The sequence below is a fragment of the Terrapene carolina genome, unplaced genomic scaffold (assembly GCF_002925995.2).
Source record: "Terrapene carolina triunguis isolate 2854851 unplaced genomic scaffold, T_m_triunguis-2.0 Scaffold406, whole genome shotgun sequence".
In the NCBI taxonomy this organism is placed as follows: Eukaryota; Metazoa; Chordata; order Testudines; family Emydidae; genus Terrapene; species Terrapene triunguis.
In genome coordinates, this window is record NW_020664757.1 from 2,490,540 (window position 1) to 2,503,796 (window position 13,257).

Sequence of the window (13,257 nt, forward strand, 5' to 3'; positions counted from 1 at the left end):
CACCGCTTCCCGCAGCCCCCATTGGCCTGGGACGGCGAACCGCCACCAGTGGGAGCTGCGATCGGCCGAACCTGCGGACGCGGCAGGTAAACAAACCGGCCGGGACCGCCAGGGGCTTTCCCTGTACAAGCGGCAGACCAGCTTTGAGAAGCACTGCTTTACAGTGAGAGCTGCAGCTCTCGGCCACAGCAGGTTTGCCTGTGGCATCAGAAGCTGAGCACTCTCAGTGGCAGAGAGAGGTGGCTTTGAAGTAAGCTCTCAGGAAGCAAATGCCTTATGAATCTGGTTCCTAAGGGCTGTGTCTGCAGACGTGATAATCCTGGTGGGGAAATCTTAATAAATTTGGAGGGACATTGCAACTGTCTCATAGACTAATACATTTCAAGGCCAGAAAGGATCATTGTGATCATTTAGTCTGACCTCCTGTGTAACATAGGCCATAGAACTTCTCCAAAATAATTCCTGTTTGAACTTCACCATATCTTTTAGAAAAACATCCACTATTGATTTTAAAATTGCCAGTGATGGATGAACCACAACACTTGGTAAATTGTTCAAATGGTTAATTATCCTAACTGTTAAAAATTTACACTTTATTTCCAGTGTGAATTTATCTTGCTTCAACTTCCGGATATTGGATTGTATTACTGTATACATGTGTCTGTTAGACGGAAGAGCCCATTATCAAATGTTTGTTCCTCATGTAGGTACTTACAAAATATGATCAAGTCATCCCTTAACCTTCTGTTTGTTAAGCTAAATAGATTGTGCTCCTTGTGTCTTTCATATAAGGCATGTTTTTTAGTCCCATAATAATTTTTGTGGCTCTTTTTTGAACCTGCTTCATTGTATCAACATCCTTCCTGAATTGGGGACACCAGCACTGGACACAATATTCCAGTTGCAGTCGCACCAGTGCCAAATACAGAGGTAGATTCCCCTGTTTATGTACCCAAGGCTAATATTAGTCCTTTTGGCCACCACGTGGCATTGGGAGCTCATGTTCAGCTGATTATCCACTATGACCCCCAAATCTTTTTCAGATTCACTGCTTCCAGCATAGAATCCCCCATCCAGTATGTGTGGCCTACATTCTTTGATCATACATGGTGTATGATTTCTATTAAAATGCATGTTATTTGCTTGTGTCCATTTTACCAAGCAAATCAGATTATTCATTATCAGTTACCTTTCAGCTTACTTACACACAACCCTAGTCTTTGTGTCATCTGCAAATTTTATCAGTGATGATTTTATATTTTTTTCAGCGTACAGCCAAGAACCAATCCCTGCAGGATCACACTATAAACAGACACCATTGATGGTGATTCCCCGTTTACAATTACATGTTGAGACCTGTCCCTTAGCCAGTTTTTAATCCATTTAATGTTTGCCTATTATTCTGTATCATTTAAGTTTCTTCATCAAAACATCATACAGTACCAAGTCAAATGCCTTACAGACGACTAAGAGTATTACATCCACATTATTACTTTTATGATTTTTATCAATTAAAATTCTAATCTTGTAACAAAATGATACCTAGTTTGGGAAGATGTATTTTCCATAAACCCATGTTGACTGGCTTTAATTATATTGCCATCCTTTAATTCTTTATTAATCTAGTCCCATATCAGCCACTCCATTATTTTGTCGAGGACTGATGTCAGGCTGACAGGCCTATAAATTACCCAGGTTGTCCCATTTACCTTTTTAAAATACTGGCATAACATTAGTTTTCTTTCAGTCTTCTCAAACTTCCCCAGTGTTCCAAGAGTTATTGGAAATTAACAGTATTGGTCCAGGGAGTGCTTCAGTCAGCTCTTCTAAAACTCAGGATGCAAGTTATCAGGATCTGCTGATTTAAGTATGTCCAACTTTAGTAGCCGCTAGTACTGTTGAACATCCTCTTGAGTTACTGTTGGAGTGGAAAGTGCTTAATCACCACAGTTAAACTGGACATCCTCTTTTTCTCCCTAATAGAGAACAGAAATATTTATTGAACACTTTTGCCTCTTCCGCAATATTCTCGACAACGCTACCATTTCAGCGTTGTGAAAACAACAAGTAACAAGAAATGCATGAGGGGGAGAGGGGGTCCTTCATCACAAGGGAAGACACAGAACTTGGGAGTGGCAGGGGGCCACAGAGGGAGTGTGTGTGGGGGACACACACAGACAGGGCAGTGAGAGGGCAGCATAGCAGCAGGCAGGCTGCGGGGGCACAGGCCAGACTGTGGGGCGCAAGGGGAGCGAGCACCAAGTGGACCGGGGGGACGGGGAGGGCAGAGAGGCTCCGAGCGGACAGCGCGGTCTGGGGAGGGCACTGAGAAGTGGGCCGTGGGGAGCGCTCAGATGAGCGGGTGGTGGCGGCTCAGGAGCACAGAGGAGCTCCAAGCGGGGCAGGCACCGGACCGGCTCTGACACACGGGCGGGCAATGGCCGGGCTCGGCGCCGCGGCTGTGGGCGGGGGCGCATGCGCGGCTCCCGGTACTTGTTGCTTTGACTTTGTTACTTTTGGGCTCCGGACGCTGCCCCCGCCCTGGGCAGGAGAAACTCGCCAGAGCGGCCGGAGACAGCGGGCAGACGCCGCTGCAGGTAATGGGGCTGCGGCTGGGAAGCTCCCGGGGCTGCCACGTCCTGTGCTGTGAGCCGCCAGCAGGAACCCAGCTCCAGTTAGGGGGCGGTCCCGTCCCGGGCGGGCCGGCTTCCGGCCTTGAGAGCTGCGGGAGGCGCCCCCCAAACTTACGGGCGGGAGACCCACTGAGCGCCTACCTGCACCCCCCGCGCACCCGCCAGGCCCCTAACCACTTGCGGGCCTGGCTGCGGTGCGGTGTCCGTGCAGGCTGGCGCGTGGTGGCGGTGGCTGATCAAAGCCAGAAGAAGAGTTTTCCTGCAGTTCCTGCTTGAGACCCAGGGCCAGCCGCTCCCCAGGCCCCGTTCCTGGTTGTTACCAGCCAGTACGTGTGCTGAGAGCCCACCATGCCTTGCTTGGACCCTCTTCCCGGCCCAGGGGGAGCCAGTGGAGGACGGTGGCCCTCTCTCCACTGTATTGTGCAGATCAGGAGCAAAGGGGCCAGTGGATAGCGTATGGGGTTAGGGGCTAGAAATCCCTGAGCACTAATCTGGCTCTGCCATTGACCTGCTTTGTGATCTTGAGCAAGACCTTTCATCTCCCTGTAGCCTCTGTTTTCCTATCTGTAAAATGGGGACAGTAATACTTCCCTACCTCCCAGGAGTGTTGTGTAGATTAACTGGTCAACATACAGCACTTTGGAGATGCTCTTGTATGGCTCTTTAGTATTATTAGTGTATAATGTGTGTGCGTTCACACCATTTTAACAAGTTTTTTTTGTGAAATTCTATGGCTCTCAAGTAGTGTATGTACATTGAGCCATTTTTGTAGAAGTCAGTCTGTGGGTATATTTCTATTCCCTATATGGGAAATAAAGCCCCTGGTAACTACGAATACGTCTAGCTGGGCAGATACCAAATTTGCTATTCTTCCTCTGCTGCTTCTGGGCATGCACTAGGGAGTTTGGTTTTTTCCATTGCTGCTGAATTCCACCAACAACCAGCTCCAGGTCATCTGCCAAGGCAGGTAAAGGTAGCTGTATTAGTGGTAGGATGTTAGAGACACTAGGGGAGTAAGGTAATATCTTTTATTGGGCCAACTTCTCTTGGTGAGAGAGACAAACTTTCAAGCCACACAAAGCTCTTCTTCAGATCAGTGCTGTGTGGCTCGAAAGCTTATCTATCTCACCAACAGAAGTTGGTCCAGTATTACCTCACCCACTTTGTCTCTCTAGGGCAGGTAAAAGCATAAGAAGATATTAGCAAAGTGTTTGTTTTTTTGATACATAGAAAAATATGCAAATATACATACTTTTGGTTGCTTATACAGCCACTCGTCATGGCAGAAAACTTGGGCTCTTCTGGTAAAAACATAGCATATTGGACTTGGCCGATTGGCTACAAATCTGTCTCCCTACTGCCCTCTGCAGGAGATAGTCTCAGTGGGCTTGTCTTCATTGCAAAGTTGATTGGAGTTGCATTGGCCCCAGCTCAAGGCCCAGCCACACAAAAACCTTTACCTTGAATATAGTGGTGCTTTTGACTCAAGTTGACTGGCCTAGCAGAGGGCATAGGCTAATGTTCAAGTTACTGCAATTTGTCAGCTGCTAACATGACCACTCTGTAGTGTGGACCCAGGCTAGCTCCCCTTGTGTGCTAGTAGTTCTCCAGTGCCTCCCCACAATACACCCTGTGCCCAGAAAGGACAGACAAGTTCTCCCACAATTCACTGGGGCTTAAGTGCTTAGGCCTACTTGCAGCAGAGCCAGCCCTGTCAGTCACCAGCTGCAGGGGAATGCCCCGCCCCCTGCAGTTCCCTCCAGTTTTCTGTCTCCACAGAGGTTGGCAGGAGGCCTCTCCAGCCCTCCCTGCTCCGGCTTTTCAGAGGAAGACTCCAGCCTTCTATTTCCAATTGCTGGCAAGCCATTCGGGTCCGGAACTGTCCATCAAATCCCCAGCCACGACTGGGGCTGTTTGCCTTTTGGGGAGATTGTCCCCTCGGCTTTGCTTTCCCTGCTGAGGCGTTGGAGTAGCTGGTGCTCTGACAGACTTCGGGCTGAGAGTTAGGCCGAGAAAGCCAGAGGCAAAAGGAAAGGTCTGTGTCTCCTGCTCCCCGCCCCTTAGAGAGAGTGTCCTTTGGAGCTCACCCAGCTCCATGGTCAGAGGGCAGTTTTCCCCTCACTGTGCAGGTTGTGTGGGGTTGTCTCAGCCCCCGCTTCCTGGGGTAGGAAAGGAGAGGCTGATTTTGCTGGGCAAGGTGCAGGAACCATCTCAGTAGCCCATTCCTGACAGGATTGCCTTGCCTGGGCACAAAAGGAGGCAGGCAGGACTGGAGAAGCTAGCAAAAGGTGCAAAAACCCTGCAGCTCTCCAGAGAAGTACTTCAGAGCCGCTGCTGCCAGCCCTCTCTCTCTCTAGAACCCAGTGGACTCAGACCCTGACAGATCAGCAGACCCAGCAGAGATTCCCAGTGAAAATATGGTGCAGCAGTACCTCAATGGAATCCCTGTGGGAGATGCCATTATATTTGCCATCTCCATCGGTCTTCCTGCTAGCTACTGCTTCCAAACAGGCAAGTTTTCCAGTGTGGTTGCCATCTGTGACGAGACCTAGTATTAATTTATTCTTCACAGTTGCCGTAGCACCCATTCCCAAAATAAATTTAAAAAACGCTCTAACTTCCTTCTGTCAAGCATCAAATCCCAATTTGTAGGAGCATGGACAATCTCATGGCAGAAAACCCATGTTTCCTGTGATGAGACCAGCTAGATGGCTACCTTACAATTTTTTAACATAATTTAAAATGTAAAATAATGTAAAAATTAAAAATCTGAATAAATGCATTAAGCTATATAGCTGTTTAAATAAATGTGTATAGATATAGTGTATCTTCCTGGTTAGTAAAAAAGTGGTATGTAACGTGGTGTAAAGGCTATATTTAGTTGCAAATCAACATGATTTAATTGTTACCAACCAATTAAAATCAGCCTTTCTTTAGAAAAATAACTAAAAACTACAAATGCAAACCAGTGTTAAAACTGATTATTTAAGGTTTCTGGCTTGCTGATTTAAATCATGATTAAAATTAGTGATGTAAATCACTTTGATCACTTAAATCAATCCGGCCTTTTTCCTATGCCATGACAGTGTTACAATCTGACTTGAATTTTTAAGGCTACTCAAGACAACATTTATGTATTTGATGATCTGGAACAGAGGTAATCACATCTCTCTCTGTTGAAGATATCACTGCACTGTGATGGACTGAGGGCCTACAAACTCCAATAGAGAATTACTAGAAATAGGACCTAAAAGTCACTTGTTCTGAAATGCTGTACATTTTACTATCTGCATGACAGTATCTTGCAGACCATCTGTAGCTCATGGGTCAGGCGGTAGTACTGATGTTTAAAGTTATAATAAGGGGGTACTGGGAGGCTCTGGGTATTGATAATGTGCTATAGAGCTTTTCACCTTTTGGCCACCAGTATAAATTCAGACCAGTTTGTAGTGACCTAAAAATCATTACAAATTGAAGGTTATGAAAGGGACTATATGCAATGAATTTGGAGGTCCCCATCAAGGACCTCTAGTGGACACTGTTGCACATTTAAAAAAAATCAGAATAATGGGTAACATCCCAAAGAACGTTCCCTTCAGGCCAGGGGTGAAGCATATAGCTAAGACAGGAGAGGAAGCTTGCATTGCCTCTGCTCATGCTGTATTTGCTCTATAGAGAAGACTGAAGTCTGCTCCAAGATTGTTAAGCCAGGACCTTTCACCAGCACTAAACAAAGAAAAGGAAGGTGAGGGGAAAGAATAATTTCTGTTTGTTTCTTTCAGCATCCAGAGCAGTGTTTTCTTTGTCAAATCTGGGAAATACTTTTGTGAGAAGTATATGCTTGCAATCGAATGTACTGGATGTCACCGTCCTCAGCACGGGTTCAGAGACTTGCAATCTTTGCTCCCAAGAAATTGAGCTCTCTAGGGTGTATTCTCCCTATGAATTTGTGATTTACAGACACCTTCCATATGATGATCTTTTAGTCCAAGTAATTGAGAGCTACTGGGAATCAAGTTTAGAAGATTTGAAAAGAAACTTTAAAAACAGCAAACCCAGAAGTAAGTGAGCAATTTCTTCCACTTGTAAAGACACCTTTGTATGACTGGAAGAATTTTGCCATTTTCCAGATGTTGCTAAGTTAACTGAGCAGTTTAATTAATAATTGAACAAAGTTAGAGAACTCGGAAACATGCACAGTTCTTTCTTGTTAGATATCGCATATTTAACACTTTACCCTGTCAGACAACAATCTCTAACTTCTTTAAAAACACTGATTAAACCTCACAACATGCCTGTTGTAGGTTTGTTTTGTGGCTTTTTGTGGAATTTATAGTCAGTTTTATTAAGTTCCAAGGTCTTTACATTTGATAAGTCTAATATTCACAATCTCATATGTCCACGAGCCCTCAACAGGAGACAAAGTCCTTCAAACCATCATAGATCATTGGAATAGCTAACTTCTTATGTCACTCCAAGAACCAGGAATCAAAGCTCAAATACTTAGTAGTTTTAATATTCTAGATGGGAGAATAGCGAAGTTTACGCATTGGTCTCATGCAACCTTCCTTAGATTGCACTTGTATTTTAAGCATTTGAGCTTTGATGCCTGGTCTCTAAGAGGCCTATGTTTTGTTAGATGTTTAGAGTACATGGATAGAAATCCTGCACCAAAGAATATTTTGGTAACAGATGCTGCTCAGTGGGGTTATTGCGAAATCTTTTCTCAGTGGTGGTTGGGGATGATGGTAAAATATTCATTCTGTATGAGGACACTTTCTTTTGAATCTTTCTGCACTGGGATGTTCCTGATTTGGATGCTTGTTTTGTTTGCACATTTCGCAAATATGAGTCTCCTGACCCATTAGGCAGGCTGGTAATGTGACTGCTCACTTCCTTTTTCAGGGGAGACACGAGATGATTCCTTTCCTGTTTCTGGATGTTGGACATTCCCGTCTTGCCTACTTCAGGAATAGAAATGGATCTGACGACACAGATAAGACTTACTGCTACAGCACTGCACAGGGCAGTACTGTGCTCCAAGGAGTAACTTTTGGTGGAATCCCTACTGTTCTGCTGCTTGATGTTACTTGCTTTTTGGTAAGCTTTCTTCTTAACTCTTGCAGCTGTAATACTTCTGGCCTGTCCAGAAGCTCAGTGTTGTGTAGAATACTCTCGCTGTCTGATGGGGATTTAGGAAAGAGGGATTTGTTTTCCAGAATCTTTATAACAGAAATATTTTAGGAGGTTGCTAGAGAGACAGGACTGCAAGCTGGCCTCATAAGTTTCATTTGTCCTGCTTTTTGCTCTTCTGAACCACCTTTCATCAGGGAACTCCAAAGCACTTCACAAGTATTAATGAATTAAGCTTCACAATATCCATGTGATGGGATTCTGATGGGTAGACACAGAGGAGCTAAGGGACTTGCCACGGTTATGCACTGAGTCAATGGTAGTACCAGGAATAACACCGTAGGCTACTGGTTCTGTGCCTTAGCCACAAGAACATTCTTCCTCCCTATTGGTCATTCTTATGGGATGTGAGGGTCAGCTGGCATTTGAAGATTTCTCAAGAAACGAAAGCTAATGCTGAATACTGTTACTGTATTGAGGAAAAACTTCCTAATGGTGAGATCTATTAGATGGTGAAATAGTCTCCTAAAGGAAGCAGAAGGTGGAAATTCTATCACTTTAGACCCTTCAAATTAGAGAGTACAAAGCAGTGGAGAAAACAATGTACAGAACAATCTGGACTGGAAGGAGGAGGAACAAGATGACAAGGCATGGTGCTAGAATTTCAAAGAGAGGCCTAAAATACAATTGGGAAGAAATTTCCTTGAACATCTACATATGATTTAATTTAAATCATAGCTTATTTACTGATTGCTGTTTTTTACTTTCTTCTTATTTTATAGCTTTTAAATTGCTAAAGTGGATATTTTGTCCCTGTTTAACTAGTTTCCTAACTGTTAGCAGAATTTCAGAATTTACCTAAAGATTTTTTTTTTTTCTGTTAAGAAATATACTTAAAATGCTCATCTGTGCTGAAAAAGTGACACCCAGGGCCTCATTGGCATCCTTACTATGAGAACAGCACAAAATTGAAACACACAGTTGATTGCAATACCCTGTAGGTCAGTGATCACCAACTGGTCGATCGCAATCGACTGGTTGATCCTAGAGGATCTCCTAGTCGCTCGCAATCTCTGGTGGTGCAGCGTGGCTCCCGCTAAGGCAGGCTCCCTGCCTGGCCTGTCCCTGCCCCATGCCACTCCTGGAAGCGGCCAGCATGGCCCTGGGGCCGGGGTCTCCCTCTGCGTGCTGCTCCTGCCTGCAAGCACCACCCCCGCAGCTCCCATTGACCGGGAACGGGGAGCTATGGCCAATGGGAGCTGCAGCAGTGGTGCTCACAGAGGGGCAGCATGCGGAGCCACGTGCCCCTGTCCCCAGGGGCCACAGGGGTGTGTTGCTCCCTTCTGGGAGCGGCGTGGGGTTGGGGCAGGCAGGAAGCCTGCTTTAGCCTTGCTGCGCCGCCAACCTGGAGGCACCCAAGGTAAGTGCTGCCTGGCAGGAGGCCGCACCCCAACCCCCAGCACCCTCCTGGAGCCAGCACCCCAAACCCTCTCCTGCACCCCAACCCCCTGCCCCAGCCCTGACCCACCCCCCCGAGCCAGTACCCCACAACCCCTCCTGCACCAACATTTTGCCCCAGCCCTGAGCCCCCTCCCAGAGCCAGCACCCTCTATCCCCTCCTACACCCCAACACTTTGCTGCAGCCCGGAGCCCTCTCCTGCACACAAACTCCCTCCCAAAGCTTGCACCCCTCACCCCCTTCTGCATCCCAACTCCCTGCCCCAGGCTTAGCCCAGAGCCCCCTCCCACACTGCAAACCCCTCAGCGCTAGCCCAGAGCCCGCACCCCCTCCCGAACCCCAATTCCCTACCCCAGCCCGGTGAAAGTGAGTGAGGGTGGGGGAGTACAAGCAACGGGGGAGGGAATGATGGAGTGAGTGGGGCGGGGCTTTGGGGAAGGGGTGGGGCCTTGGGGAAGGGGTGGGGTAGATCCTGGGTTGCCCTTAAATTCAAAAAGTGATCTTGGGTGTAAAAAAGGTTGGAGACCACTGCTGTAGGCTATTTACTAACCAGCACCATCTTCCAATCTATTGAACTTCCTCTATTCAAGAAAGCTTAAATGCTTCGACCAGGCTGCACTTCTCCATTAGGGTTTGCAGTGTGAAGTCAATGGGACTTGTGCTCCTAAGTCACTGGGGTGCTTTTGAAAATGTCGCCCATAGGTGCCAAAATATTTTTGAAAATTTTGATGTATTTTTCACAATAACATTTTGAATGTATTAGAAGTCTAAATAACCTTTTATTGTTAACACTGAAGGAGTTTTGAAGTGCCGATGTTATGCCACTAAAAAGTTTTTAATAAAAATAAAATGTTAGCCCCTTATGCCACAAACAGTTATGTACATGCTTAACCTTAAGCATGTGAATAATTCCACTGGAAATCAGTGAGACTAATTCATATGAGTAAAATTATGTTCCTGTTTAAATATCTGCAAAATCTGGGCCTTAACTTTCAATATTTTGTTTTTTGTTTATAGCAGTTTTGTAGAACTCAAATATGATACCCTACCAGCAGTAGCATTTTAAAAACAAACCAACCAGTGTTACAATTCAATTTATTATGCATTTTAATCTAAAATTGCAATGGCAAAAATTTCCAAATTTAGTCTTACAAAACCTAACCCTGTTTTAAATAAGTGGATTAAAAATAAGTGATTTATATCACTCCACACTGGCTGTGACTTCTTTCATTTGTCAATTGTAATGGTATGTCTAATATTTATAAATATTTCCCAGATGATGACTGTTGGAAGTAGAGGAGGATGGGCTGAGGCAGAAACTTGTGGGTGCAAGTTCCACACTCTAGCATCCCTGTCCACTGACAAAAAGCTGCTACCTACTTTGTCCTCACCATATTTCTGTTGGGCTAATCTGGTCAAGGATGATGGGGGTCAGTGGCTACAGTTCTTAATGCTTGACCTGTATCACTTTGTGGCAGGCTGCACACACCCCCTCCCCCAAGCTAAGATTATTGACGCTTGAAAAGACACAATACTAGCCTGTCCCCAACCAAGAAGGAGAGCTCCAGATCCCCTTTGGAAAGTGGCAAAGTAGATTAGAACATCAATAAAGAGCTCCTTAGGATTGACATAAAACACTGTTGTCCTTTCACCTCCTCCAAAGTAGGAGCATAACTTTTGCTGACTGCATGCTGAGTTTCATTTAAGAGCCTCTGATAAGAAATAAGCAGCATTATAAGGGATTTTAACGCTATTATTTCTGGAGGTTTGTTTGGGAACAAGTTTTCCAGTGAAAGTTAATAGCCAGTGTGTTGAACACAGAGGATCAAATCCATCCCTGATGAAACTGCAGTGAAGGCTAAAGATATACACCAGGGATGAATTTGGCTACAATATCTTAAATAAACATAGTTTTAAGCCACCAGGAAAAGAAATTTAAAACCAGCAAACAGACTTGGTAATTGAGGTTCCTAGTAGTAAAGTGAGAATCAAGGAATCATCCAATTACTGAGTTTAGGAAACTATACTGAAGAGTAGTCCAAACTTTGCTCATCTGAAGGCCGTGCTGGCAATTCTCTAGGAACCCAGAGGACACCCCTAACTTGTTTAAAATAAAATAAAACACAGTGAAACAGCTAGTGGCCATCTTCATTTTCAGTATGGAGGCACAGTCCAATGTGCAATGCTGTGCCTGGGTGCCAGTTTAGATCTGAAGTACTTAATCCTGGACTTGTAATCCTTATTAAAGAGGAAGGTGACTGTGAGCCACCATGTAGAATTCTGTGCTGGCCATTGTTTGGGTACAGTTGTACTTCATACTGACACTTGACTTTTTTAAAACGTTGAGTCTTTGCTTTTGGGCTGCTTTCCACAGAGGACAGGAAGGTATCTTTTCCCTCCGTGAACAACATTGCACAGTGAGCCAGGCACATTGTGGAGCCTTTTTGCCTTTCTCCAGCTATCACTTATTTGCCTCTGGATGCCAGACTTGAAGGTCGAATGACCTGAACTCATCTGACAACTCCTGTGTTCCTCTGTTTGTGACAGAGACGTTTGCAGACTTCTTTTAATAAGGACTCCATCTCCTATCTGATTTCTTCTCAGAGTTGTTTTTTTAAAAAAGTTCTCTGTAAATCTATGAAATATGGCTTGTTTTCTAACTTGCATGGTCCTAATTGTTTGTCTTGCTACAAAGGAGTTAATTTAAGGGCAGGATTTAAAAAAGGCCTTGGTGATGGCTTTTATGAGCCATAATAATGATTGTAATTATCTACACTGAGGGGGATGTAAGCAGATTTCAAGCTTTACCTGCACAAGGACTTGCTCCCACCACAACTATCTGCATCTCTGTAAAACTTGCCATTATGAAGCATTCATCATACATTTGGGCACTGTTAAATAATAGTAATAGTCCATTATGAAAGTTTTAGCTTCTTCTGAAACATTTAGTTGTAACATACTGATTAATGTGTATGCATGCTACTGCCTGCCACTGGATTGTATCAGAACTGTTCCTAGTCTGTCATAAACACTAATACAAGTCTAGTTAAGAAATTTTTCTTTAGCTAAAACGTCAGGCCTGTGTTATGAGAGCAGGAGGACTGGAGTTCTAGGCCTGCTGGCTCTGTAATCCCAAACAAACTGGTTTGTGGCATTGTGGCCCCTGGATGTCTTACACAGTACGGGTTAGTCCCAGAGATGGGATACCAGCTTTGATGGACCACTGGCTTAATCCGATACAGTAAAGTCTATGTTTCTAAGGGTATGTCTACACTACGAGAGTAGTTCGATTTTAGTTAAATCGAATATGTGCAATCGATATTAGAAAGTCGAACGTGTGTGTCTACACTAAGGACAGTAATTCGACTTTGTGAGTCCACACTACCAGGGAAAGCGTCGACATTGGAAGCAGTGCACTGTGGGCAGCTATCCCACAGTTCCCGCAGTCCCCGCTGCCCATTGGAATTCTGGGTCGATCCGCCAATGCCTTCTGGGTAAAAAAATGTGGCGAGGGTGCTTTTGGGTAACTGTCGTCATCCGTCAGTCACTACCGCCCTCCCTCCCTCCCTGAAAGCGCCGGCGGGAAATCAGTTCGCGCACTTTTTGATCAGTGACAGCGCGGACGCCACAGCACTGCGATCATGGATCCCGCTGCGACCATCGCTGCAGTTGTGGCCGTTCTCAACGCATCGCACCTTATCATACACCTTTCCCAGAGGCAGATGCAGAGAAATCAGGCGAGGAGGCTACGGCACCGCCATGTGGGCCTGAAGTCGGAGAGTAGCACAGAGCTGTCAGAAACCACGAGCCCCAGCGCCCAGGACATCACGGTGGCAATGGGGCATGTGGATTTTGTTGAACGGCGATTCTGGGCCCGGGAAACGAGCACGGACTGGTGGGACCGCATAGTGCTTCAGGTCTGGGATGAATCCCAGTGGCTGCGAAACTTTCGCATGCGGAAGGGGACTTTCCTCGAACTTTGTGAGTTGCTGTCCCCTGCCCTGAAGCGCAAGGACACCCGCATGCGAGCAG

At 45.5% G+C, this 13,257-nt stretch overlaps 1 protein-coding gene across 3 annotated transcripts in view; it reads left to right on the plus strand.

The window, feature by feature from the left end:
- Positions 1-2,494: 2,494 nt before the first annotated feature.
- The window catches only part of TMEM63A (transmembrane protein 63A), a 44,046-nt gene continuing 33,283 nt past the window's right edge, over positions 2,495-13,257 (plus strand). The window contains exons 1-4 of one of the 3 annotated variants that reach the window (XM_026658191.2): positions 2,827-2,959; positions 4,283-4,286; positions 6,416-6,694; positions 7,539-7,733. In XM_026658191.2, coding sequence (XP_026513976.1) covers positions 7,551-7,733 — 183 coding nt within the window. In that variant the 5' untranslated portion in view covers positions 2,827-2,959; positions 4,283-4,286; positions 6,416-6,694; positions 7,539-7,550. Of the gene's footprint in view, positions 2,598-2,826; positions 2,960-4,282; positions 4,287-6,415; positions 6,695-7,538; positions 7,734-13,257 lie in introns of those variants that run through there. The other 2 variants (XM_026658190.1, XM_026658192.1) reach the window with 2 other exon arrangements.